A 27,342-nucleotide genomic window follows, 5' to 3' on the forward strand; every position below is an offset into this window, starting at 1 on the left:
ACTGCAGTTTATTGATAAGTCTTCTATGTGGGACAGTGTCAAAAGCCTTACTAAAATCTAGATATGCAATGTCTACTGCACCTCCACCGTCTATTATTTTAGTCACCCAGTCAAAAAAATCTATAAGATTTGTTTGACATGATCTCCCTGAAGTAAACCCATGTTGTTTTTCATCTTGCAATCCATGGGATTTAAGATGTTCCACAAACCTATCCTTTAATAGGGTTTCCATTAATTTGCCTACTATTGATGTCAGACTCACTGGTCTATAGTTGCTCGATTCCTCCCTACTTCCTTTCTTATGAATGGGCACGACATTTGCCAATTTCCAATCTTCCGGGACGACTCCTGTTACTAATGATTGGTTAAATAGATATGTTAATGGTTTTGCCAGCTCACCACTAAGCTCTTTTAATAATCTTGGGTGTATCCCATCAGGACCCTGTGACTTATTTGTCTTCACTTTAGACAGCAATCTTAGAACGTCTTCCTCTGTAAAGACACATGCATCAAATGATTCATTAGTCATCCTTTCAAGTGGAGGTAAAAATACCTTTTACCCTCATTTGTTTTATTAAATACTACACTCAGACAGTGGCACACGGTAGAGTCATCCCAGATCCCACTCAAAAGGACAGCAGATGCTGTCAAAGTGTGATCTTTGTTCCTTGGTGAAAGAGTGTATCAATGCGCCTTACTGAAATATTATATTTCATAATACATTTCAGCTCATGCCCACTTTCCAATGGAATGTGGTCCCTTGCAATTACATATTAACGAGTCAGACTAACACACCTCATTCATACATCCTTTGACACTTGGCAGTTGTATTTTGCATATAGACGACAAGACATTGATAGGTGTTTACATTTTAAACACCTTTTCATTCATTCATTTGGACACTTAACAAGTTAGGCTTCGCATAGAGATTACAGACAACACCTAAACACAAGTGACAATTGCTTACATTAACACATCAGACAGCTGAACACAGATGGAGCGGCTTTTCCACAAACACAGACACCGCACATTTGACAGAGATGTATGGGGAACACAAGGGCCTTTTCATGTATTGTTTCTGTGAGATATGTTCTATTGTTAAGTTGACCCATGACTTGTAACCGGTTTAAAGTAGTTTTTGCTGCTCAAATCTCCTTTAAAAATGTGAGCGAAACTTGAAATAAATTAGATGTGTCTACGCTAAGCTTAAGTTGCTATGTGTCATCGCATCTCCTGGCCAGCAGACGGAGAATTCACTACACAGGGGAAGTTAGGACTGAAGGCCTGTACATCATCTTGTAATTGCCTCCTGACAAGATTGAGCTAACACTTGGTTTATTATATGGATTTTTTTAAATTAACTTTTAGGGTCAGTTCACATGCAGTCCAGTGTGTTTTTTTTTTGCAAAGAAAATGCATGGATAGTATAGATATGGGTATAGATATGGGTTCCAATGACCTAATTCACATCAGTGTAGTCAATTTCAGTGCATTTCAGTAGAACAGTAGAACATTTTGAATTTTTCTTGTGCAGAACTGTACTGGAACATAGCAAAATGCATCAAAAACTGAATTAAATGCACTTGAACCCACTGGAATGCATTTAAACATATGCATAATGCATTACAGAGAAACAAAAACCCCAGACATCTTTGGCAGGGAAAAAACACATTGAAAATGCAAGAAAAATGCATCAAAATGCACCAGAATGCAGCAAAAATGCATAAAAAACAGTCATGCAGAAATGCATCCGGAACGCACCTGGATTGGTGTGAACTGGCCCATAGCACTCCTTTTTTTTCATGTGTTGTGTTGTGTTCTTTGAGTAATTTTTTTTTTATTTTCATTTATTTTCGTTTGCGCCAGGGTGAGTGCGCACACACACACACACCTAAATCATTTGGTGGATGTCTTTGCATTTTCATTATTGTTTTTTCCTATTCTACCTGTACTATGTTTTCATAAAACATATAGGACATGGATGGGGGAAAGGGTCTTTTACAAACTCTGAAAGCTGTAAGTGAAAAATGATAACCTCCAGATTTTGTAAGAAGTGTAGAAGTGTAAGCTACTAGTTTAAAGTTTTGCAAGCCTTCAATTTTCACAATTTCTCAAAAGGACACTATTTGAAATCTACAAATATTTGTTATTTGTTAATTCATTTTTTTTTTTTAATTTGTTAGGAATTGTGTAAGTTATATTGTGTTTGTGTGTAAAAATAATGATTTAACTGTATGTACAGTATGTCAACAATATTGGTTTCAGAAACATTTGCACAGCTATTACAGGCAGAAAACAAACAATGGTACTGGTGCCACTCTGGTCTTATAAATTCCCTCATCTAACATGGCGCTGTATAGGCCTGAAGAAGGAGCGCATGCTCTGCAAATGCATCGCCTGCGGCTTCCCATCACTTCCAGGTAGTAACGTCAAGAGGAGGCACCCATGCATTCCACAGCCATAGAAAGTGCCGACTACCACCAGCTCTGAGGAAGGGGGTACGCACCCGAAACGCGTAAGCGGCATTTAGAGGTTCCACATCTCAACACGGTCTGTACCTGCATACCATGCCCAGTGGACTTCCTTGGTGGACTTACTATCTCTATTTGTGCCTATGTTCCATCTATTCTTGTGAGTATGATGTATACATGTTTTTAACAATAAACAGTTTTTAAGGTAATGCGCTAGGTTGGTGCGCCTCTGTATTTTTTCTTTCTAGTTCTCTTTGTGGTTTCCCCAACCATTTATTAGTGGCAGCACAGCAGGACAATGACAATACCAGCCAAGGTCGTGTCCAGCGATCCAAGTCACATGAACAACCCCTCAAGCGCAGGAGCATTTCTTTTCTTACCACCAGCAGCGTCCCTAGGAACCACGACTGCAAGAGGCCATCCTGATCTCCCACTCCATGGACAGGGAGGAGCCAGTCCCATGACATCAGCATACAGCCAGCCCACACCACATTCCCCCGCCTCGGGCCTTCCCCCACTGCTCAATCCCCGGAGTTGCGTGATCGCAGCTGCCGGGCTCTGTGAGTGGCCTCGGTAGGCACAAAAACCTTGTGCATTTTCCATGGTGCAGCGGACAGGACACCTCTGGAAAGTCCAGCATATACCAGGTCCCTCGTTGGTGCTGAGCCCGAGACATTTAAAGCCCAGCAAGTGGCATCCAGTGATCCGGATTCACCTCCATTAGGGACATATTGTTTCTTATATACTTATTTGAGTAGAGAGGCCATCTTGTGGCTAAATGTTGGTGGTGTCTTTGAGCACATTGTGAATTGATACACCTATCAAGCACTTTATTACTAAGTTTACACTTGGGACTTTCCTGGATTGTACTTGAATATTTATATTCTTTATGCACTTTATTGAATATACTTTTTATTCTAAACTTGTGAATAGTGTGAGACATGTATATATTTTATGTAGCACTTCGTCACTTTATTGTTTATTAAGCACCTTACTTTGGTATTTTTGGCTGTACTTTTACATTTTATACAGGGATGAATATTAACAGCGCTTATCATGTTCTCTTGCTCCTGATTCTTACATTTTTGTGAGTACCTATACATGTGTTTTTATCGAATAAAGCCCTATATGCCGCACTTAGTTTGGTGCCTATTCTCTCTTCCACAGCTATTACAGGACCTACAAGTAGCACCATTTTTTTTTCTACGTGTTCTATGCGTTCAGAAAATGTGAGGTTTGGGGGGGTTTAAAAACTCTGAAAACTGTAAGTGAAAAATAAAAAAGTGAAATATTGCAAAAATGTTTTGGCCACCTGAGGTTTAAAGTGGAGAGCAGAGCCTGGCAGTACAGGGTCAACAGATGGAATATTTTTTTATTTTATTTTTGTTTTAAGAGGTTTGGTGCCTCAAGCCAAAGTAATTGGGACTTTATGGGCTAATAAACAAGATATATATATATATATATATATATATATATATATAAAATTATAACAATTTATTGAATCTATCTAAGCTTTTGAGAATCGCAACCCCCTACATACAAACAGATGGAATAATTGCCTAGGATAAGATTCAAGCCATTTTGGATAATTTTTTACCATGGGTGTATGAAATATTATTTTTATTATATTTTGTATTTGAAAAAAAAAAAGAATAATTATTTGTTTGAATATATGATAGGTTTGTATCTTTAAAATTGTCCTAATTATGTTTTGATTTTTTATGGATGGATTAGTTTGGATATGTTCAATGTTTATTTCTCTTTTAGAGCTTCAAAGACTTGACTTACTTTTAATAGACAATAATAATAGGTTTCTGAAAGAAAAATTAAATCTAAAAATAATTTCCCTTCATATCGGTAATAATGAGTCCCATGAAAATATTAAGGAGAACTTTCTAATCCCAGTGTTCTACATAAATCAATCTTCTAACATATAAAAACAACAATGTTTAATACAATTCTTAATTGTTTCCAGCCTAAACCCAGGGATGCCGCTCACATTTCTAGTGTCTTGCTCATTGCTTTAGGGTTTTATGTCACAGAAAAGTATTTTGGTGGTACTTTTACCTTTTACTGAAGGTAGACATCAAGTTTTAGAGGTCAGGTGAGCATGCAGGTATGAAGTATACTTTAAAATAATAAACATGACATGCACATTTAAACATGAATTGTTTTTTTTTTCTTTCCTTTTCTGCATTTTGCAATTTTCCTAAAAACAAAAAAATTAAATAAAATAATTGTACCCCACTAAATTAACCTCTTTGCATTTTTTTTCTGGTTTACCTTCAGGTTGTGGAAAAGAATAATGTGTCCAGCATTACCATGATTCATCTTTTAGGACTTCAGTTTCCGCACAGTATAAAGTTTTTTATGTTTACTCTTTTCCTTGTGATTTATTGTGTGCTAATATGTGGGAACCTCCTGATCATCTCACTGGTCTCCTACAGTAAATCCCTCCATTCTCCCATGTACTTCTTCCTCACCCAGCTTTCTGTAGCGGATATCCTACTGGCAACTGACATTCTTCCTAACATGCTCCATACTGTTTTGATAAATGAGACCATAATATCTTTTTCTTATTGCATCACTCAGTTTTATTTTTTTTGTGTTTCTGAAGGCCTTGAGTGTCTTCTTCTGACTGTAATGTGTTATGACCGATATGTGGCCATCTGTAAACCATTGCATTATAACGTAACAATGAACTTCCAGTTCTGCTGCATAATGGTCATCACGTGTTGGGTTTTAATTGCGTTATTAGCATTGATTCCTACTTCAACCATACCGCAATTAAAATTTTGTGGTTCCAATACTGTCAACCACTTTTTCTGTGATCTTGACCCGATCCTTCAACTGTCTTGCTCTGATACCACTATCATCATATTTGAAGTGGCATTAATAATTTTTTTTTTTGTTTTCATTCCATTCTGTACCATCATTGTGTCATATGTTTATATTATAGTCACCATTTTTAAAATCCCCTCTATTTCCAGTAGACAGAGAGTTTTCTCAACATGCAGCTCCCACCTGATTGTTGTTTCTATCTTTTATGGTACGATGGTTGGTGTTTACCTATTACCTCAAAGTGGACCATCACGGAATACCAAAATTATTGCTTTGCTGTACACTGTTGTCACCCCTTTGCTGAATCCAATTATATACAGCCTGAGGAATAAAGACTTTAAAATAGCTATAGATAAAATTATCCATCACTGTTTGTATTGCCTTTTCAATACATAATAAAACCTGTTCTCGATTCAAACTGTTTTGCAGGACAAAGTAATAATAAATATAGTATATTTAAACTGATGTAAGATATAATTTATACACTGAACAAAATTATAAATGCAACACTTTTGTTTTTGCCCCCATTTTTCATGAGCTGAACTCAAAGATCTAAGACTTTTTCTATGTACACAAAAGGCCTATTTCTCGCAAATATTGTTCACAAATCTGTCTAAATCTGTGTTAGTGACCGCTTCTCCTTTGCCGAGATAATCCATCCACCTCACAGGTGTGGCATATCAAGGTGCTGATTAGACAGCATGATTAATGCACAGGTTTGCCTTAGGCTGCCCACAATAAAAGGCCACTCTAAAATGTGCAGTTTTATCACACAGCACAATGCCACAGATGTGGCAAGTTTTGAGGGATCGTTGCAATTGGCATGTTGCCTGCAGGAATGTCAACCAGAGCTGTTGCCCATGAATTGAATATTCATTTCTCTACCATAAGCTGTCTCCAAAGGCATTTCAGAGATTTTGGCAGTACATCCAACCGGCCTCACAACTGCAGACCACGTGTAACCACACCAGCCCAGGACCTCTACATCCAGCATCTTCACCTCCAAGATCATCTGAGACCAGCCAACCGGACAGCTGCTGCAACAATCGGTTTGCATAACCAAAGAATTTCTGCACAAACTGTCAGAAACCGTCTCAGGGAAGCTCATCTGCATGCTCGTCCTCATCCGGGTCTCCACCTGACTGCAGTTCATCGTCATAACCTACTTGAGTGGGCAAATGCTCACATTCCATGGCGTCTAGCACTTTGGAGAGGTGTTCTCTTCATGGATGAATCCCGGTTTTCTTAGATCTTTGAGTTCAGTTCATGAAAAATGGAGGCAAAACAAGTGTTGCGTTTATAATTTTGTTCTGTATAGCAATGATAAAACTGCATGATTTGCTTTTTCTTCTCAAATGTATTAACTATCATTATTCAGATTTTTATTTAGTAATTTATATGAGAAGGAATTGAATGGCCAAACTCATTTATGTACTGTTAGTAAACTTTATACTTGTGTATTCTATTTCATATTATTTAAAGTGATATTAAAGGATTACATTTTATTTTATTTTTTTAAATAACAAACATGGGTTTTGCACAGAGCAGCCCCAATTCTCCTTTTCACAGATCCCACGCCGGCGATCTGGGATGTTTGTTCCTGCCAAGTGCCCCATTGCTATGGGGATACTGGTAATATCAAAAATAACCGCGCTAAAACACTAAGAATATATATATAGAGCTGCAGCTAAAAGTGGGGAACACCAAAAATGCATAAATATTAATCAAAGCTGCGCTGCTGGTGATGTATGTCAGTGAGACATATAAAATAATGCAATAATATGAATTATATTAAACCATAAGCCCCCGTTCACACTAAGGCGACCTGTGAGGCGACCTGGTCGCCTCACAGGTCGCCTCCCATAGGGAAGCTGCGGACCCGTTCTAATAGGAGCGACACAAGTCGCTCCGACTTAGAAAAAGGGTCCGGAGCTTCTTTGGGGCGACCAGGAGGCAACCGCCATAGACTTCAATGTTATGAAGTCCGTGGCGGCCGCTCCGAGGTCGCGGCGCGCTGCTCGCACCGCGACCTCGGAGGTCGCAGTGCGAAGTAGCATCGCCCCTATGTGAACGGGGCCTAAGAGTGAAACAAAATAATGTGCTCACAACATATAATAGTGTAAATTACAAATAATGTATGCAGACAAAAAAAGAGAGTCCCAAACATAAGAAAAGAAATGTGGATATTCTGATGTGAAGAAAGGAGAAATGATGTCCTCCACCACAGCTAAGTGCAATCTTCCTGCGCAGTGTCTCTGTACCACAGACAAATGAATGCGCTTACCAGAATAAAAAAAGAATAAGCCTTTCAAAATTATCCCTGTAGGATCCAGATGACAGACCAAACGGAAAATTGATATCAAATACTTACCGTAATTTTCCTTTCCTGATGGACACCATGGCAGCAGGAGTCCCCTCCCAGTTCCTGAGTAGGCTAGTTACAGAACACTGATGCTGAAAAGGAGCAAAGATTTATGGGAGTGGGGTCCTATAGGGTAGGAGAGGAGGCGGGGCCTACCCGAACGTAAGCTGCCATGGAGTCCATCGGGAAAGGAAAATTATGGTAAGTATTTGATATCAATTTTCCGTTATTTTTAACATTCTGCTATATAACATTCCCCCCCAAAAAATGTAAAAATCAAAAATTTTCACCATTTTAGGTCAATTTGTTTTCTGCTACATATTTTTGGTAAAACAATTGCAATAAGCGATTGTTTGGTTTGCGCAAAAGGTATCGTGTCTACTAACTACGGCAAAGATTTGTGTCATTTTTATAGTTTTTCCTTTTTTTTTACTAGTAATGGCGGCGATCTGCGATTTTTGGCGGGACTGCAACATTGCGACTGATAGACCGGACCCCTAACTGACATTTTTCACACTTTTGGGGGGACCAGTGACATTACTACAGTAATCAGTGCTAGAAATATGCACTGTTACTGTAATAATGACACTGGCATGGAAGGGTTTAACACAGAGGGTGATCAAGGGGTTAAATATAAGCCTAGGGGAGTGTTTCTAACTGTATGGGGGAGGGGCTTTGAAATGATCACAGAGATCCTATATAGAAGGATCACAGGAGCTCTGTGATCATTCTCAGCAGGGAACGATCGTGAGTGCCTGGTGGCAATCGGAGCCACCGACCCCATGCTTCAAAGTCCCCGCTGCCGAGTGGGGGTGGAAGTGCGCCGGTGGTGGTGCGCACTCACCCCTAGCTGCAGGTGCGCGACCGACGTACAGTTACATAGGTTCGCACAGGAGGGGTTGCCTGCCGCAGTAAATATGCAGTGGGCGGTCCTTAAGTGGTTAAAATGGATAGGGATCTAACCTTCCTCCTAACATGTTTCACGGGGTGACCACTTCTTCAGGAGTTATGTTTAAAAGGAGTGATGATCTGCAAAGAAACAGAATAATAATAGCAATATATACTGTATGTACCAGTATTCATACATCTATATGTACCAAGACATGGAAATTAGGTAAATGTGATAGTGATAGCGCTAGTGATAGAGCTGGATAAATTAATATCATGCAGACATCTTTAAAAACAGATACGGTGCAGAGGACAATAAAGTGGCTCATGGATGTTGAAAGAGCAGTACCCACTCAGCCAGCCACGTTAGCTCCACAGTAGGATAAGGGCACCAAAATAATCACCTCCCAGAAGAGTGTGTGAGCAAGGGATAATAAAACAATGCAAATTGTTGTAAAAGAGCATAAAATATAAAAAAAAATGAAAATTATTGCAAGTATAATAGAGTGTATATTATGAATTTTGTTTTATTATGTACACACCTCAAAATAATGGTCAGGATCTAAAGGTATGGTGGGTAAGGGGTCTATTGCTAGACTCAGAGCGATAAGGACAGTTGGTTCCCCTAAAGTGGTCAGCAAAAGCATTTATCTAAATGAATGAAAGCAATAAATACTATTTGTAATATTGCAATATAATTCAGCAATATCCCCAATTGCAAACATCCATTGCTCACCTCCCAGCTGCCATCAAATTAATACATCATAGTGGCAAACCAAATCAAGCCACTGTGTTTAAGGGGGAAAGAAAAATGTTCAGGCCAACAAACTAGGAGAGTACTCCAAGAACCAAAAATATTGCAACAGGCAAGATGGAGGTGACCTAAAAGGAATCAAGGGCAATAGTTAGCAAATATAAGGATAAAGGTAAAGTTAATTTCACCCAAAGACCACAATTCAGGCAGGGATATAACTTACCCAACTTTCCAATATCACACAGAACCGCCATTTTTAAAAAAAATGAATATAATAAATGCATGTTTTTAACCACTTCTGGACCGGAAGATTTTCCCCATTAATGACCAGGCCATTACTTTAACGGACAATTGGGCGGTCGTGCGACACTGTACCCAAATACAATTGATGTCCTTTTTTTGCCACAAATAGAGCTTTCTTTTGGTGGTATTTGATCACCTGTGCAATTTTTAATTTTTGCGCTATAAACAAAAAAAAGAGCTACAATTCTGAGAAAAATATATATATTTTTCACTTTCTGCTACAGTATCTCACAAAAGTGAGTACACCCCTTAAATTTTTGGAAATATTTTATTATATATTTTCATGTGACAATACTGAGGAAATGACACTTTGCTACAATGTAAAGTAGTGAGTGTACAGCTTGTATAACAGTGTAAATTTGCTGTCCCCTCAAAATAACTCAACACACAGCCATTAATGTCTAAACCGCTGGCAAAACAAGTGAGTACACCTCTAAGTAAAATAATCCAAATTGGGCCCAAAGTGTCAATAATTTGTGTGGCCACCATTATTTTCCAGCACTGCCTTAACCCTCTTGGGCATGGAGTTCACCAGAGCTTCACAGGTTGCCACTGGAGTACTCTTCCACTCTTCCATGATGACATCTGGGAGCTGGTGGATGTTAGAGACCTTGCGCTCCTCCTGCCCCACAGATGCTCAATAGGGTTTAGGTCTGGAGACATGCTTGGCCAGTCCATCACCTTTACCCTCAGCTTCTTTAGCAAGGCAGTGGTATTCTTGGAGGTGTGTTTGGGGTCGTTATCATGTTGGACTACTGCCCTGCAGCCCAGTCTCCGATGGGAGGGGATCATGCTCTGCTTCGGTGTGTCACAGTACATGTTGGCATTCATGGTTCCCTCAATGAACTGTAGTTCCCCAGTGCCGGCAGCACTCATGCAACCCCAGACTTTGATGTGAGAAGAGGGAGAGCCTCATGGCTACAGCTCAGTGTCCCCACTGGCACCATCTTGGGAAGGCTGTGAGGCTACAGCTGAGAAAAATTATTGATCAGTCCTCTGTGGGGCTGGAAGGAACACTGTAGAGTCAGTGTGAGCTGCTGGTTATCTCTATGTGTAGAGGAGCTAAGTCTGCAGTATGCCACACCACCAGTTGTTTCATTTTATGGGATGCTTTGTGATAGGTTTTTTTAAACATGTCTTATTGTGCCCTCTCCAGAGTAATTTATCCCTAAGTAGGCGAGATTTTTCAATGTAATTGTCTTCTTCTAAACAACTGCCAAAACGGTCTTTTTGGTTGTAATATATATCTGTACCAAGAAGGATGGATGCAAACTAGTCAAATACAGAATCATAATCCAAGACATTGGCTTCCTATATAAAGTTCTGGTCAACCCCCATCTATGCGTACTAAGATCTCAATGTCTTAAAAATGATATCTTTTGTTGGGGAGCATTCACCTTGAAATATAGGTTGTATTTATTTTGTGCTAGGTAACACATAAAGCCACCCAACAGTTACATATTGCCAGTCCAAATAACAAGGACATCAGTAATATACCTGTGCCCACTAAGATGGCATGAGTACATTGAAAGGGACTCACTAGCAAATAAATCTCTATTCCAAACCCCCCCCTCCCCTACAGATTCAGTTTGGCATATTACGGGTAATAACACATCTCATCAATATCCTCTGCACCTGAAGGTGCTGGGAGCCATACAATTAAAATGTGTTATGTCTTAATAAATGATCAATACTCCAATTCCAGCCTATTATACTGTAAAATCTACAAGGCTGTACATGTTCATTTAAGAATCTACTGACAGTTCCTATACCCAGGTCCTGAGGTATGCTCAAAGTTCCTCAATGTCAATGACAACTATGTATGACCCCAGAGGTATGGTCATACCCCTTACAATTCTGAATATATTGCTGGCTTCACTTTAAAGACAAGACAGAGTATACAAAGGTCATGGCCTCCTCATGACTTCATCTCTATATTGACCCTGGGGAAGGGGACGGAGCTCTCCCATTCTCATCCTTCCCCCCTCTTCCTACCCCCCCTTTTTTTTCTTTCTCTATCCTCTTTTCCCCTTATCTAAATATATATAACAAACCCCCTCATCCGGAGCTTCCGGATATCTGAGCTTTAGACGAAATACCAGTACCAGATTCCACAATGCTATTCATACTAACACCTGTATACCCCCCTACATACGGTTCTAGTTTATAATTATCAAGGTAATGACAGAGGAGATCACGCCGCCTGACTTATAGCTTGCTCAATGTCAATAAAATTCTTCAAGTAGTGAAATATGACTGGGTGTGGTGCCCTTCCTTCAGAGCACAGCGTGTTCCCAAGGGCTGTCTCTGGAGGAGAGGCGTCACTCCGGAGCCATCCCCAGGCTGGAACTGAGCTTTGCCCTTTTCTCTCTAATTGTAACAGTCATTGTAATTATTTTTGTGCATCTCCCCTTGTTGTTCCTTATCAAAACATTGTAATGTTGTTGTTAACAAACGCTGTATGACTTGTTATCCATGTCTTCATTTTGAAATTTCAATAAAATGTTTTGGAAATAAAATTCTGAATATTTGTCGTTTATTCTTTATTTAAAATGGAAGGCTAATAATGTGTGGTCAGAGATGTCAATTGACCAATAAGCTAGCATGTTCAGTAGAGCAGCTGATGCCCAAAACAATAGCCTACCAGGAGAAGGACTAATATTTTTATGAGTCCCCAGTATTTCATAGAAAGTTGCCACCTTTGGATGCCAAACAGTTAAATACTCTATTGTATATTTATTTATTATTGCCAGGACATAGGCCTTTTCAACTCTTTGTATGAACCTGAGTTGGAACTTCAGGATCCTTAAACTTTGAATTGGACCATTGCTTCCACTAGAAAACATTTTTAAACACATTTGCTCATACTGTCTGTTATCCTTTATCAATATGTTGCCTCCCTTAACAGAGGGCCTAATGCGTAAAACAGATTATTTTACTGCTTATCTAGTGATATTTGTTGTAATTTTAATAGATTTTTTAGAACCATGTTTTTTAGGGTGGAGTGGTGGAGCACCCTCCATTGTTACAAAGGGCCTCTTTATTTGGGTTCATATGGAGAGGAGAAAAAGCCTGTAATTTTAATTTAAATAAATAATAACCTGCAGGTTCCTGACTTAAATAATCAAAATAACCCTAAAATATTCAGGGATCATTTTCAAAACTTGCCCCAACATAGTTTTTGGCTTTCTATTTATATATTAAAGGTGGGATAAGTTCAGTGTACATTGTTTTTTTAGAACATTGATTTAAATTTCCCCTGATAGAAAATAACAATGGTTTTCTTAAAGAAAAAAATAATCTAAGCATAATTCCCCTTCATATCATTAATAATGAGTCCCATGAAAATATCAAAGAGCACTTACTAGTCCCAGTGTTCCATATTATTTTATCTACTAACATATAAAGCTAACAATATTTAATACAATTCTCTGCTGTTTCCTGCCTAAACCTAGGGTCAGAATTAAGGGTTGAATAGCCTCTTTTCACATTTCTCATCTTTAGCTATTTGCCTTGGGGGTTTATGTCACAGGTAAGTATTTAGATGGCCGTGTTAGCTTTTACTGATGGCAGATAGCAAGTTAGGGAGATCAGGTGAGAATGCAGGTATGAAGCATGCTCTGATTGCAAGACTTTGATGCAATTTTAATGTTGTAACACATTCCCCAGAAGAAGCCATTAAAAGGCGAAACATGTTGAGACTCTCTCTTCAAGCATGTTGCCTTAGGAGGAGTTTATGTGTAATCTCCATTAGCAACTGTAAATACATATGTGTGTATATATATATATATATATATATATATATATATACTTATGATATATTGAGTTTTGGTTTTTACCAATAGTTGATATAAGTTAAATGTACCCATTTGTGTAAACCCAGTCTGCAGGCGTTAGTAATTAATTTACCAAGTCCTTTTGAAGTGCAGGAATGTTAGGTTGGGTTGGGCTAAGCATGTGTGTGTGTGTCCCTACAGATGTCTGCTATTTATCCATCAGCCTTTTCACAGACTTTACCAGACCGAGGTAATAATATACAATAGGCCGTCAAATTTTGTTTTCTTAGTGGGTATTAGTAGAACTATACAAAAAAAAATTAGGGGGAGGATACACCACATTTGTTTTTTGTTTTTTTTATATCCCGTAATTATAGTTGAAAAGTATATTGGAAGAACCATTCAAAACCGGTCAATTGAATAGGGAGGATATACTGAGTGATAAAATTGTGTTTTGCTTTGTTTGTTTCTGTTGTGCTTACCAAGCTTCATTTCTCGAGGTTGCTTTAGGGTGGGTACATATATGTTTTATTTTAAAGACACTGAAAAAGAGTGGTCTTTGTTGTTGGGTTAGAAAATCTTGAATTTCTTTTTTCTTTTCTCTTTTGTTTTTAAAGACCTATTTAGATGGGCACCTTAAAGACCACAACATGCAGGGCTATACAATGTACGGTTAACAGCAAACACACACACACATCATAGGTTGAACTGGATGGACTGATGTATTTTTTCAACCTCACAAACTATGTAACTATTGTGACAGGAAGTCAGGTAAATCTGTGGATGTAGTCACAGACAGGAGATACATTTCCACCTGGTTTAGAAAATTCACAAATTACTATAGGGTGTCGGCTGAAAAGGTAGCCAGGATGGCTTAAGGAAGTTGAAAGGTCTTCAGCTGTTAGGAATGAGGAAGTTAAGGCCTCTATAATTTGTTCAAAGGAAGTCTAAGGATTGCTGCCTCCTGACGCTGTGTGAGCTGGGGAGAGGAGGACAGTCAGATGTGTGCCCCCTGAAGCTGTGTGAGCATGGGGAAGACCTCCTGGAGCGATGTGCGCTGAGGAGGGTAAAAAGTGTGAAGACTACTCAAGGTGAGGTCTTGGACTATTTCTATGTGGAAAGAAATAAATGCACTGTTTGCTATGTGAAGAGACAAGCAAAGGAATGGTTGCTATGTGAAGAGACAAACAAAGGAATGTGTTCTATGTGAAGAGAAAAGGGACATGTTCAATGGACATTTGTTGTGTGAAGAGAAAAAACATGGACTATTGAGTGTCTGCTGTAGGATCAGCAAAGTTTTCCCAACAGTAGGTTGGAGACAGACTCCGTAGGTAGGTTCCTGTATGTGAGAAGGTAGCCGCCCACAGTGGCAAGGATTTATTTTGTGTTTTATTTTTATTTTGATGTTTTTGAGGCTTGCACTTGTGTGAAGTAAATTGCAAGAATAAACCAAACTGTTGTTTGCAACCACTTCTCGGCTATCTCCCTGTGTAAACGCACCCCCCCAAGGGGTCATTCATACCCGCCACCGAGCTAAATCCCCACACTATGTAAAGACACAAAAAACATGACATGCTTGTTTTCTTTTGTGTTTTTGGTTAAAAGGGTTCAATAGGTTTTGGTTGGTAGTTAGATTCTGTGTCCACTAAAGGCATTGTATTTGTGTAGGAACGTGAAACTAAGAGTCACAGAGAGTTTTAAGGAATGTAAAAGTTGTAATATTCCCCTTTTTTGGTCAAAGCGAAAATTTATAGCAGTAACTTGCAAGAAGATAGACTCTGTTCTTTCAGTGAAAGGATCAAATGATCTAAGATATGTAACTGTGGAGGTCTGGTCAGTGAATCAGATAAAGATTATTTGAACTGTACAATTGAGTTAATATTTTCTAAATCAGGTCACTGAGTATACTTTACTTCTTATCAGGTTTAGACTATTTTTTTTTAAGGCTGTAAATACTGCTAAGTTCAGAAGACGAATTTTTTGTATTTTTTTTTTTTTTTTTGTAAACTGCATTGGGGTAGTCGGTATTGGTCTAACACCGCATTGTTTACCCTTCTATTGTCCACCTAGAGGGTTATCCACCCTATTATTTCTGGTGTACTTACTGTACACACGGTATCTCCTTGGTCTATTGTGTTTTGGAAGTAGATTCAGACTAGTCAGAGAAGATACTATTGTTATCCTAAGTTTTGTGTCTCCACTCCGTTTCATATTCTAGTGTTAAACTTCTGTGGTGTTACTAAACTTTTTGTGCATCATGGAGAAATTGATGGCCAAGATCGCTAAAACTAAAGATAGTGAGGCAATGATAAGAGTAATGGAGGAATCTAAAAGCCCACGGCACCAGGCACAAGTGTATGTAAATGCAAAGCTAACAGAGAAAAAATACAGTAAATGTGGAGGAAAGACTGCAATAAATGTTGCTGCCTGCTGGTTGGCTAAGAAATACACACATTTAATGTTGAAAAATACGTCCCAAAAGGAGGATCTGGAATTAGCCAAAAATACCATTAGTAGTTTGTAATTTGCTATAACAAATTCTAATGTTAGCTACCAGCAAACAACAATAGACAGCAAAAAAGGCCTGGGAGAGGTTGACCATCTGGCACATAGTCAGATGGAGGCAGAGAGTAAATGTAAATGGTTGTCTACACCTTCCAGCCAGGAGCAGCTGGTACAATTTCCACGGATTGCAATGCAACTGGTTTGGGTATTTCTAGAGGCAACAGGAACTTATCCTCATCTGGAGTATGTGCTAGTTTGAGCAACTCATTGAAAGGAGGGCGGGGGGGGGGGGGTTGGGAAAGTGCCCCAATATCTGGTACGCAGCCAGAAAGAGTTAAATCCAGTTTTAGTCATTGAATATTCACAGACTAAAACCACACCGGTGGTTAGGAGACGCTTTAATACTTTACAAAAGATAAAATGTTACACATGTGGATTATTTGGCCACATTTCCCAATTTTATTTGTCTTCTGGTTAAAAGATAGTGAAACAAAATCAATATAGAACCAAGAGGTGTGACATTGAAGTGTACTCACCATGCTGGGGAACCTGGCCTAGGAGTTCTAAATATAAAAAGACTAGATCAGGCATCCCTTCCCCAACTATTAAGGCAGAGAATGAATCTTTTCGGTATGAAGTTATACAACTAAAAGTGGAACGAGAGGAATTTGTCAAAATAATTCCAAACTTTTAAAAGAACTTTTATTGAATCCTTGAACTGGAAAGATAAGGAGGGAGGAACTTGCCCATTGGGAGGCTCCCAAACAGGAATAGTGAAACAGAGGATGAAATACCATATATAAGGTGTATTTCAGTGGTCTAGAATGCTGCATGGTTTGCTTTCCTTGTAGGTTTATGGAAAAGGATAGAGTAATAACTTTTTTTCAGGGTCTGTGATTTCCTGAAAGTGTATTTACATATAAAGCAGTTGTATATATATAGATGTAAATACCAACAAAAATGGCCACACTCCAACAGATATAATGATGCTTCTTTATTGAACCAACGGACAGTCAATACAGGATACAAAAAGGTAAAGGCGTTTCCCACGTAAAGTCATGCTTGTTCACCACCTAGTGTTCAAGTACTTAGAAACCCACCAAGTTTTTTTCGTTAACCCTTTTTGTCAGACTATATATCTGGGTGTGTCTTTACATTTTTGAATGTGCTTACTGTTGACTGACTTATTACCTCTTCTGGAAGTCTGTTCCAAACATCCACTACTAGTTTAGCACATTAGAAACCTCTCAGAGAGGTAGAGTGAGGTGTGATTAATGGTTTCTTAGTTTTGTATTTTAGGAAAAACAAACATCGGCGGATAAGGCAGACCCAGACCCCCGTTTGTAACCAGTGTTAAAGGAAAAGGAATTGGCAGCACTCCGGGTTGAGTCAAAATCCAGATTTATTGACTGGACATCCAAATAATGACAATTGTGACAAGGTAGACGCGTTTCACACACTGACTGTGTGCTTAATCATTACCAAAGTAACCAGTGTTAACAACCTGGTTCATTTACTTATATGATGACCCAGACTTGGCAGTAGGCTTTTGAGGGAAAACCACAGAGGACCTTAAAGCATAGTTTTTATGTTTGTTTTAAGGAGAAGACTCTGAATTGGAGTAATTGCAGTCAGGCCTACCTAAATTCTAAAATACAATTTTTTTTGTCTCATTTATTTACTAGAGTTTATATTCCTCTCTCTGTATGGTAAAGAGTACCGTATATACTCGAGTATAAGCCGAGTTTTTCAGCATGTTTTTTCATGCTGAAAAAGCCCCCCTCGGCTTATATTCGAGTCAGTGGCTCACTAACTTTTTAAAAATGGCGCCGCCCGTCGCGACATGTCACCGCGCATGCGCCGAATGCCCGGGAACAGCCGAACGGGTACGGGCTCTCCCGAGCATCGATGGCGCAGGCGCGGTGATGTGTTAGCGCCGGGTGGTGCCATTTTTTAATCTAAGGCGCCTCACCAACAGGTAAGTGAGACACCTCCGCAGCCCCTGCATTTCCTCATGCAGTGCTGCGGGCATCGTACAGGACATTCTCCTGTACCATGCCCGCAGCACTGCATCCCCTGTGCCATGCCTGTACCTACTATGCCATGCCTGTACCTACTGTGCCATGCCTATACCTACTGTGCCATGCCTGTATCTATTGTGCTATGCCTGTACCTACTGTGCCATGCCAGTATCTACTGTGCCATGCCTATACCATCACCTGTTCCATGCCTATACCATCACCTGTGCCATGCCTATACCATCTCCTGTACCATGACCTGTGCCATGCCTTTACTATCACCTGTGCCATGCCTGTACCATCACCTGTGCCATGCCTGTACCATCACCTGTGCCATCTGTTGCATGCCTGTACCATCACCTGTGCCATGCCTCTACCATCACCTGTGCCATGCCTGTACCATCACCTGTGCCATGCCAATACAATCTCCTGTACCATCACCTGCGCCATGCCTGTACCATCACCTGCGCCATGACCTGTACCATCACCTGTACCATCTCCTGTACCATGCCTGAACCATCACCTGTACCATCACCTGTACCATCTCCTGTACCATGCCCGCAGCCCCTGTTTTGTGTCTCGTGGTGGTCCAGTTGGGTCCGGTAGCTGCTGCATTTCCCATAGTAGGCTTATACTGGAGTCAATAGGTTTTCTTACTTTTTTGTGGTAAAATTAGGGGCCTCGGCTTATATTCGGGTCGGCTTATACTCGAGTATATACGGTAACTTAGTTGGGTTATTTTTGAAGCCACGAGTAACTGGTGACATCACACTTATCCACATTCTGAAATCAAGTTATTTTGTCTGCTTGGTTAACACTGCCTGTTCTGGGCTTGCTAAAAGTATGACCTCTTTCGCAGCCTGCTAAAGGCATGACTCCTACAATAGCTACATATGGTAGCAAAGAACGAAACTACATGCACAAATGTGTGGCACCAGCCAAGGTTTTAGCCCATCAGGGTTTGGATAACTGAACACAGTTTCAGTAAAAGGAGTCAGTGGTGAGTTGGGATGGCAACAAAATCCCCCCTGGAGACATGAAGTGTCACACACACACACATACAAACACACAGTGGTAGCCAGTAGAAGGCATGGCAGAGTTATCTGCCGGCATAGGGGGTAACCAGTCAAATTGTTAAACGTGTCAATGGGAAAGGGAACTTTCATACTGTTCTTATTGGACTATTGAGAACTAAGATCCTCATTTTTTTTTTTTTGGTCGTTTTGTCTCTTATTATTATTATGGAGTTTTTACATCCAGAACAAGTAATGAACTGCCGATACTGAGATCCAGAAATGTGGTCTGTAGAGATGGAGAGTTTTAAGGGTCTTTCCCAAATGTTTTTTTTTTTTCCAGAAAAGAAGGACAAATATTAAAGGAGATTACACATAAACCATTATTTTAGGTGTGGCCCTTGCTTTGCAGGCCACATGAGGGCATCTGTTGCCTTAGGTGGAGTTTATGTGTAATTTCCATTAGCAACTTCAAACAGATATGTGTGTATATATATAGTATTTATATATATGTATGTATATATATATATATATATATATATATATAGTATATACTGATGAGATATCGGGTTTTGGTTTTTACTAATAGTTGATATAAGTTAAATGTACCCATTTGTATAAACCCAGTCTGCAGGTGTTAGTAATTGATTTATCAAGTCCTTTTGAAGTGCGGAAATGTTAGGTTGGGCAAAGCATGTGTGTGTGTCCCTACAGATGTCTGCTATTTATCCATCATAAACCTGTATGCGAGAAAGGACAACACCTTAATTAAGTTCCTTTTCGCAGTCTTTACGGGACGGAGGTAATAATTTACAATAGGCCGTTTCACTTCCTTTGTTATTTCTGCCTCCACTTCAAAGACACTCTCTTTGGTTATGCAATGAAGGTGGCCATCTGTTGAGAAATTGTCAATTTGCCCACGGTATGACCTTCCATATCTAATGCCCCATTCAAGAGGAGGTTACCTGGCATAATTCATTTCTCCCCCCCAACAGAGAGGAGGTGCTATCAAGGGACTTATGAAGTTATGCTAAATATAGGGGATGGGGAAATTGTCCAATCCTGTATGAGATACGCCTGGAGGAGGAGAGGGGAGTGGGGAGGAGAAGGTTAAGATAGCTCCACCAATCAGTATGGCCCTAAGTAAGCCTTTGAGAGTTAGGTATATATGAGTTAAGTCTTGAAAGAGAGAAGGCCAAGAAACACCAGACTAGAAGGGAGCTCTCGTGGGCATAGTAACTATGGAATATACCTCTTGCACTTATATCTAAATGCTTGTCCATGTGTTGTCTGTCTTGCTGTTTGTATCTTCATGTTTTGAGTATCCTACTCTGTATTTGATCCTTTAACCTATGATTTTCTTCCTTTTCTGTATTATAGATAGATTGCTGTGTATTAGTTTAGGCCTCCTTGCTAGTTACCCATAAATTTCTGTTGTTGTGTTAAAGCTTTCACTCGTGGTCAAAGAACTCTCATTTAACCCAAACCATATCTGAGATACAAGAAATCTCAAAATATAACTTATGGGTAACAAGCAACATACTTGTGATAACAGTTATGTATCATTCACATCTTGTTTCACTGATGATAGTTGTGTTCAAACTTTTTAGACAATTTAATGTTTATTTTATGGAAGTATTGAATAAAATTGTACAGTTTTAACGGTTTATGAATTTACGTTACTTTGGAACCTTTAAGTTCCCATGAATACATTTTTTTCAGCTATCTATTACTGAGGGATGTTGTGCCTTTGGTTTTCTTTGTTTCCCAGAGTACGCCATTCCAATACTTTTGACATGTATTATTAAAAATGAATTTCAGGGGGCAGAGCTTGGCTGCATTCTGGAATGGCCGCAAAATCGGAGCTCTCCGCAGCTACAGAGGGGGACCAAGCGATCCAAAGCAACAGCAGCCGTGAGTACACCCGCTGACAGTCTCCCCCAGCTTCAGAGCACTGGACTATGTCCCGAAAGATGGGAAAGTTGGGGGCGCCCCGCTGGCTCACTGAGTTTTTCTCTAGCTCCCAGCCTCATGGAGCTAAGCAACCAAATTAAAACTCACCCAATCCAAATTGGCCAACCTTGAGGATCGTTCCCGTAAGAACAATTCTACAGCAAAACAGCATTCCTTACAAATGGGTGGATTCCTCACAAAGCTCTCTATTACATTTCAGTGCAAAACCACAACCATACTTCACCTGAAACAAGGAATAAAACAACTTCATAACTGGGGACTACTCCCTCCTCCGGATCCAGACCCCTCCGCTCAAAGCCATCCTAACCCTGTCAGTGGTGAATGGCGCACAGTGAACAACACCTGACCACTGTAAACACCATCCTTCAAACCCAACTCGTAAGGCCTCATCCTGCATTTATAACACCCCCTCTGTTTGGCTGGTTACCCTATGTTTTTTTTGATCGCTATTTACTGTTTAGTTCGATTGTTTGTAACGATCATTTACCTTTGAGTTTGTTTTCCTCACCAAGCTTAAAGTGTGGTATGAATACTCTCATGTTCTTCCTGATTTATCTTTTTCTTGTCTCACCCTCTTACTTTCTCTCTCTACTAAATCCTACCCCTGGTATGACATCCATGATTATAGTACTGATCTGCAGTTTACCTCTTGTAATGTCTTTTTTTTTTTCCTGTACTAGACGGAGTCTCTTTCGTTTCCTTCAATGTGTAGCCTACTAATTCCAGCATTTTTTTACAATAACCAGTATGTCTGTTGAAATTTTTTCCCTTAATATAAGGGGCTGAATAGCCCTTATAGAAGATCACTAATGTGGAAAGAAGCCCTATAATCTAAATGTGATATTTTATGTGTCCAGGAAACCCATTTCCTAGCTCTAAAACTCCACGATGCACTCATCAGAAATTTCCTCATATCTTCTTAGTCAGTAGATCCTCTGAGAAAAGAGGTGTTATGATGATAGCGTTTAAAGATACAGTAGCTTTTCAACTCCATAATGTAGATGCTGATCCAAACAGCCGCAATCTAATACTTTCGGCCTTTATAAATAATTTTTCATTAACTATAGTCAACCTTGCTGCCCCAAACACCCATGCAGCAAAGCTTTACAAAACTTTAACATGGAAACTGCAATACTATCAATCTCAACCCCTCATTATTTGTGGTGACTTCAACGAAACCATAGAGCCTACAATTGTCTACTAACCCTTCCCAAAAACCTTCTCAAACCCTGAACTCCTTCATTATCTCTGAAGATCTTTTTGATGTTTGGCGCTGCGCTCATGGCAATGAAAGGTACTTTACCTATTACTTCTCCGCACACAAGGTATACTCCAGAATTGACTATTTCTTTGTAGATAAAGTCACTCTTCAAAAGGTTACCAAGTCCACCAAAGGTATGATCTCATGCTAGCTTGCCTCCCCCCTGGAGACTTAATGCCTCCCTACTAACTAACCAAGCCTATAAACAACAGACAGAGAAGGCGATAACTTCCTTCTTCCACATCAACACAGACTCAGTTGATAATCTGACCACCATCTGGAATGCCTGCAAGGCCTTCATTAAAGGCATCCTTATTAAAATTCTCTGCCCATGAAAAAAAGGGAAGCATGTGCAACAAATTTTGAACACCATTGCTCAAATCAAAAACTTAGAATCTAGCAACAAAGCTCATCAAAGTACTTGACTAACCAACGAGATCTTCTCCCCTCATGCCCAAATTATTTCTCGAATGCGTTAAGACTATGACTTTTATATCATACGACTTCGACTAAATTTCTACACCCTTGGTAATAAACCCAGAGCCTTCCTGGCCAGACAAAATAAGCAATGTAGCAGAGCAATTTCGTAATTACTATTCCTCCCTATACAAATTAAAAATTTCTACATCTTCCCCTTCCCCTAATCCTGTCAATGTCCAATCCTGTTTAAATGCAATCAATCTCCCAACTCTGAATTCTTATCAACTCTAAGATCTCTCAGCCCCGTTTGCGGAAGCAGAACTTAGCAAAATTGTTTCCCAGTGCCCCTTACACAAATCCCTGGGTCCAGACGGCTTCTTGAATTAATACTACAAAACCTTCTTGCCCCACCTATCCTCCCATCTCATCAACTCCCTAAACCACATTGCGATTCAAGGCTCCTGTCCCCCCTGAATTTTTAGAATCTATTATAGTAACTATCCCCAAACCTGAAAAATCTACAGACTCCCCCGCTAATTTCCGCTCAAACTCCCTACTTAATGTAGATACAAAAATATATGCCAAACTTATCGCCAATCGCTTAGCTAAACTAACTCCCTCACTGATCCACCCTGATCAAGTTGGATTTGTATTTGGTCGTCAAACTTCAGATAGCACTAGAAGATTTATCAACTTAATACAATCACAATACAATCCATTACTACTAATATCATTGGACACAGAAAAAGCCTTTGATCAAATCCACTAGTCATATATGCATGCAGTACTCACTAAGTTTGGTTTTTCAGGTTGAATATTTTCAGCCATTACTACCTTATGTACTATCCCTTCTGCCAAAGTCTGGACCTCAGGATTTCTGTCAACTTCCTTCTCTATCACGAATGGCACCAGACAAGGTTTACCACTCTCCCCTATAATTTTTTCATTAGTAATGGAACCATTCGCTGAGCATTTTAGATTCCATACTTCAATTTTAGGATTATCCATAGTGGACACCCAGCAAAAAATTGGCCTTTATGCTGGCGATTGTTTTATTTTCATCACTAACCCCTTACAATCCATTTCCTCCTCTGCACACTATTAGATCATTTTGGAACAATCTCTCTATATAATTAAATCACTCCAAATTCCATATGTTAGCTATAGGGCTCGACCCTTCTCTCAAACGTCAAATCACAGCAGTCACTCCTTTTTTATGGGCCCCCCTTGATACCCTATCTTACTTAGGTGTGTCACTTACCTATCCACACTCTAGAACCCTTCTCCTCAATCTCACAGCACTTACCTCTATCCTTAAAAAACTGTGCACCGAACTTCAGTCTGAAGTATCCTCGTTGACAGGACAAATTGTACTAGCTAAAATGTTTCTTCTTCCACAGATTTTGTACCTCTTTCGCTCACTACCCCTACCTTACCCCCTAGCCCATCTGAAGAAACTTCAATCCATAATACAACGCTTTATCTGGAACTCTAAAAAAAAACACATTAAAGCCACAGTAATGCACCTAACCAAAAGATCTGCAGGGATGCGTTCACCCAATATTAATTCCTACTACGAGGCAACGGTCCTCCACTCAGATCATGGTGGAACACATCCTTGAAGTTACCCTGGGCCATAATTGAGTCTGCAGCTCTGCCAACTGACCCTAAATTGGCACTTAGTGGCAACTGGATCCAAAGGACTTCCTCGTCAAACTTTCTGGACACCATCAAATCTGCATTCAAAGTCTGAATGTCAGTAATGTACTTTTCTCAGGGACTTTCCAAACAAGCTCTTCATCATCGCCCTCTACGCTCACTGGAACCAACAATTCCAGGAACTTCCCTGTCTGACTGGGAAAAAGCCAGAATATGATCTCTAGCACATCTATACTAATACTTTACTCTCCTCTCAAGAACTGTGCACCAAATACTCACTTAAGTTATTGACATTCTTCAAATATCTCCAAGTACGCCATACTCTCGAGTCTCCACTGTATTATGCCATTTTCAGACTCCAACCTACCTGAAGACATCTTGTCACTTCTTGCTACTCCACCTAGCCATCGCCTCAAACTATCAGCTCTCTACAGAATTTCCACCTTCTCACCTCCAACTCAAAAGATGGCTCCAATAACCTAATGGGAATGCACCCTTCAGTTCACAGCCACCCACAGCAGTGGCACTCAGCTCTATGCTTACCTCTAAAGCACTCCAGATGCCTCTCCCAATGGGAGTCCCTGCAAAACCTCTTGAATAACTGGTACCACACGCCTGATAAACTGCCTACCATATACTCAACCTACCCTCTGCATTGCTGGAGAAATTGTGGTCAAATTTACCACAATTATCAAATGTATCAAAAATACCCTGAACAGGTCATGTTTTCATGCTTTCCATTATTTTTCACAGGGGATTTGATGAGTTTCACTGCCTTTGTAATTACCACAGCCGCTTCACCTAAAGCAAATCCTGAAAACATGACCTTTTGGGGGTACTTGAGGACTGGAGTTAAGAAACATTGATTTAGATCAAATAACTGTATACACTTAGCTCTTTCTATTTTTTTTATATTTGCCTTCAGATTATAGAGAAGAAGAATGTGTCCAGTATTACCACGGTCCATCTCTTAGGACTTCAGACTCCACACAGTATAACATTTTTTATGTTTTTTCTTTTTCTTATGATTTTTTGTGTGACAATATGTGGAAACCTCTTGATCATCACTCTGGTCTCCTACAGCAAAACCCTCCATTCTCCAATGTACTTCTTCCTCTCCCAACTCTCTGTAACAGATATCTTACTGGCAACGGACATTCTTCCTAACATGCTCCGTGTTATTTTGGTAAAGGAGACCATAATATCATTTTTTGAGTGTATGACTCAGTTTTATTTTTTTGGTGTTTCTGAAGGACTTGAGTGTCTTCTTCTGACAGTGATGTGTTATGACAGATATGTGGCCATCTGTAAACCATTGCATTATAATGTAACAATGAACTTTCAGTTCTGCTGCATAATGGTCATCATGTGTTGGATTATAAGTACTTTCTTAGCATTGGTTCCCACTTTAACCATACCACAATTAATATTTTGTGGTTCCAATAATGTTAATCACTTTTTCTGTGATCTTGACCCAATCCTACAACTGTCTTGCTCTGATACCACCATAGTTCAACTTGAGGGGATATTATTGAATCTGGTCTTTGTTGTCATCCCATTCTTTATCATCATTGTATCATATGTTTATATTATAATCACCATTTTTAAAATCTCTTTGATTCCCAGCAGACAGAGAGTTTTCTCAACATGCAGCTCCCATCTGACTGTTGTTTTCATCTATTATGGTACAATGGTTTGTGTTTACTTGTTACCTCATAGTGGATCATCGTGGGATACCAAAATTCTTTCATTATTGTACACTGTTGTCACCCCACTACTGAATCCAATTATATACAGCCTAAGGAATAAAGACTTTAAAACGTCCTTAGATACAATTATCAATCACTTAGTGCACTTGCTTTTTGTTAAAAAATAAAAATCTTACGCAGCATATATTTATTCCTATAACCTTTTGATATTTTTGCATTGTATACATGTTGTAAATATTTTGCGATTGTATGTGAAATACAAAACCTTTTGTATGTTTAACTATTACTAGATTTAAAAAATTAATAAAAATGTATTGTACCTAAAAAAAAATGCTTTAAGAATGAAATGCCCCACAAACGGTTATAGATTTTGGCATTAATAAAAATAATACACAGCGCAAAATAGGGTATATCAACAATAAAGTGATAGATGCTTCAAATTATATATGTGTACATAATAAATAAATAAATAAGGAAAAGTGCAATAGTGTAACTATACAGATGTGTAGAGAATGTGCAAAAATGCAATTGGATAACACCCTAAAATGTGTTATAAAATAAAGTGCTTCAATAATATAAATTAAATACAAAAGCAAATTATATAGTGCATAAATTGCATTCTATAAAACTCACAATAGTGCATATATATAATTCCTTGAATGACTAAATAAATAAATAAAGTCCACAAAAAAGTTCAGTTCTTTAAGCAAGTCGCCAGTGAAAGGTGCAATGTGTTTAGGTGCTCCTTATCGCAAATTAGTCACAATCCACGCCAAAAAAGGTGCATTAATGTGAAGGTCCACTCCCCATGGATACTTCCACTTACCAGACTGCCAGGGCCCCTTAGCAATATTGCATATGGGTCAAACACACTTAGTCCGGTGTGGAGTGGGATCTTTCTTGTAAGGCTGGTCTTTCAGACTCCAGTGATCAATCTTTCCTCGATGGGCCAGTATGAATAGGACCATAGGAAGGAAGACTAAGAATAGTGTAATCCCGTTTGGTATAATTTTTTGAATAATACATAAAGTAACACTCACATTTGTAAAGTAGTAATTGAAATACAGCGATCTCCTAGAATAGAGGAGACTTCCGGACTGTCAGCGTCTGCATGGGCTGGGCTGGTCCCGACTTGCGTTCCACCATGACCTAAGTAATGTATGCTTCAAGTGTAAGCCGGAAATCGAGTCGATGCGTTTCGGCCTCCTCCAGGGCGTTATCAAAGACGTATCTCCGACTACGATGAGGCAGGTATTTTATACCCCTCCTCCTCCAATCAACATGCAATACATTTCCTGTTCCTGTTAGGGTGTACACGGTCACGACTATACCCAACAGGAAGCTTCATGTAAACCATCTTTGAACATAGCAAACATATGTAAACATAG

The 27,342-nt window shown here is 39.4% G+C and overlaps 2 protein-coding genes across 2 annotated transcripts; both read left to right on the forward strand.

The window, feature by feature from the left end:
- Window positions 1-4,793: 4,793 nt before the first annotated feature.
- On the forward strand, window positions 4,794-5,708 carry LOC309552933 (olfactory receptor 1M1-like; the record flags this gene model as incomplete). Its single annotated transcript, XM_082253839.1, has 1 exon — window positions 4,794-5,708. The coding sequence occupies one exon, from the start codon at window positions 4,794-4,796 to the stop codon at window positions 5,706-5,708; it is 915 nt and encodes a 304-aa protein (XP_082109965.1).
- A 9,944-nt stretch (window positions 5,709-15,652) lies between these two features.
- Window positions 15,653-26,121, forward strand: LOC309552934 (olfactory receptor 1M1-like; the record flags this gene model as incomplete). The annotated part of the gene is made up of 3 exons (XM_082253840.1): window positions 15,653-15,750; window positions 15,946-16,105; window positions 25,171-26,121. The coding sequence occupies 3 exons, from the start codon at window positions 15,653-15,655 to the stop codon at window positions 26,119-26,121; spliced, it is 1,209 nt and encodes a 402-aa protein (XP_082109966.1).
- Window positions 26,122-27,342: the final 1,221 nt, after the last annotated feature.

The sequence above is a fragment of the Pelophylax lessonae genome, assembly GCF_965119305.1.
Source record: "Pelophylax lessonae genome assembly, chromosome: 4".
In the NCBI taxonomy this organism is placed as follows: domain Eukaryota; kingdom Metazoa; phylum Chordata; class Amphibia; order Anura; family Ranidae; genus Pelophylax; species Pelophylax lessonae.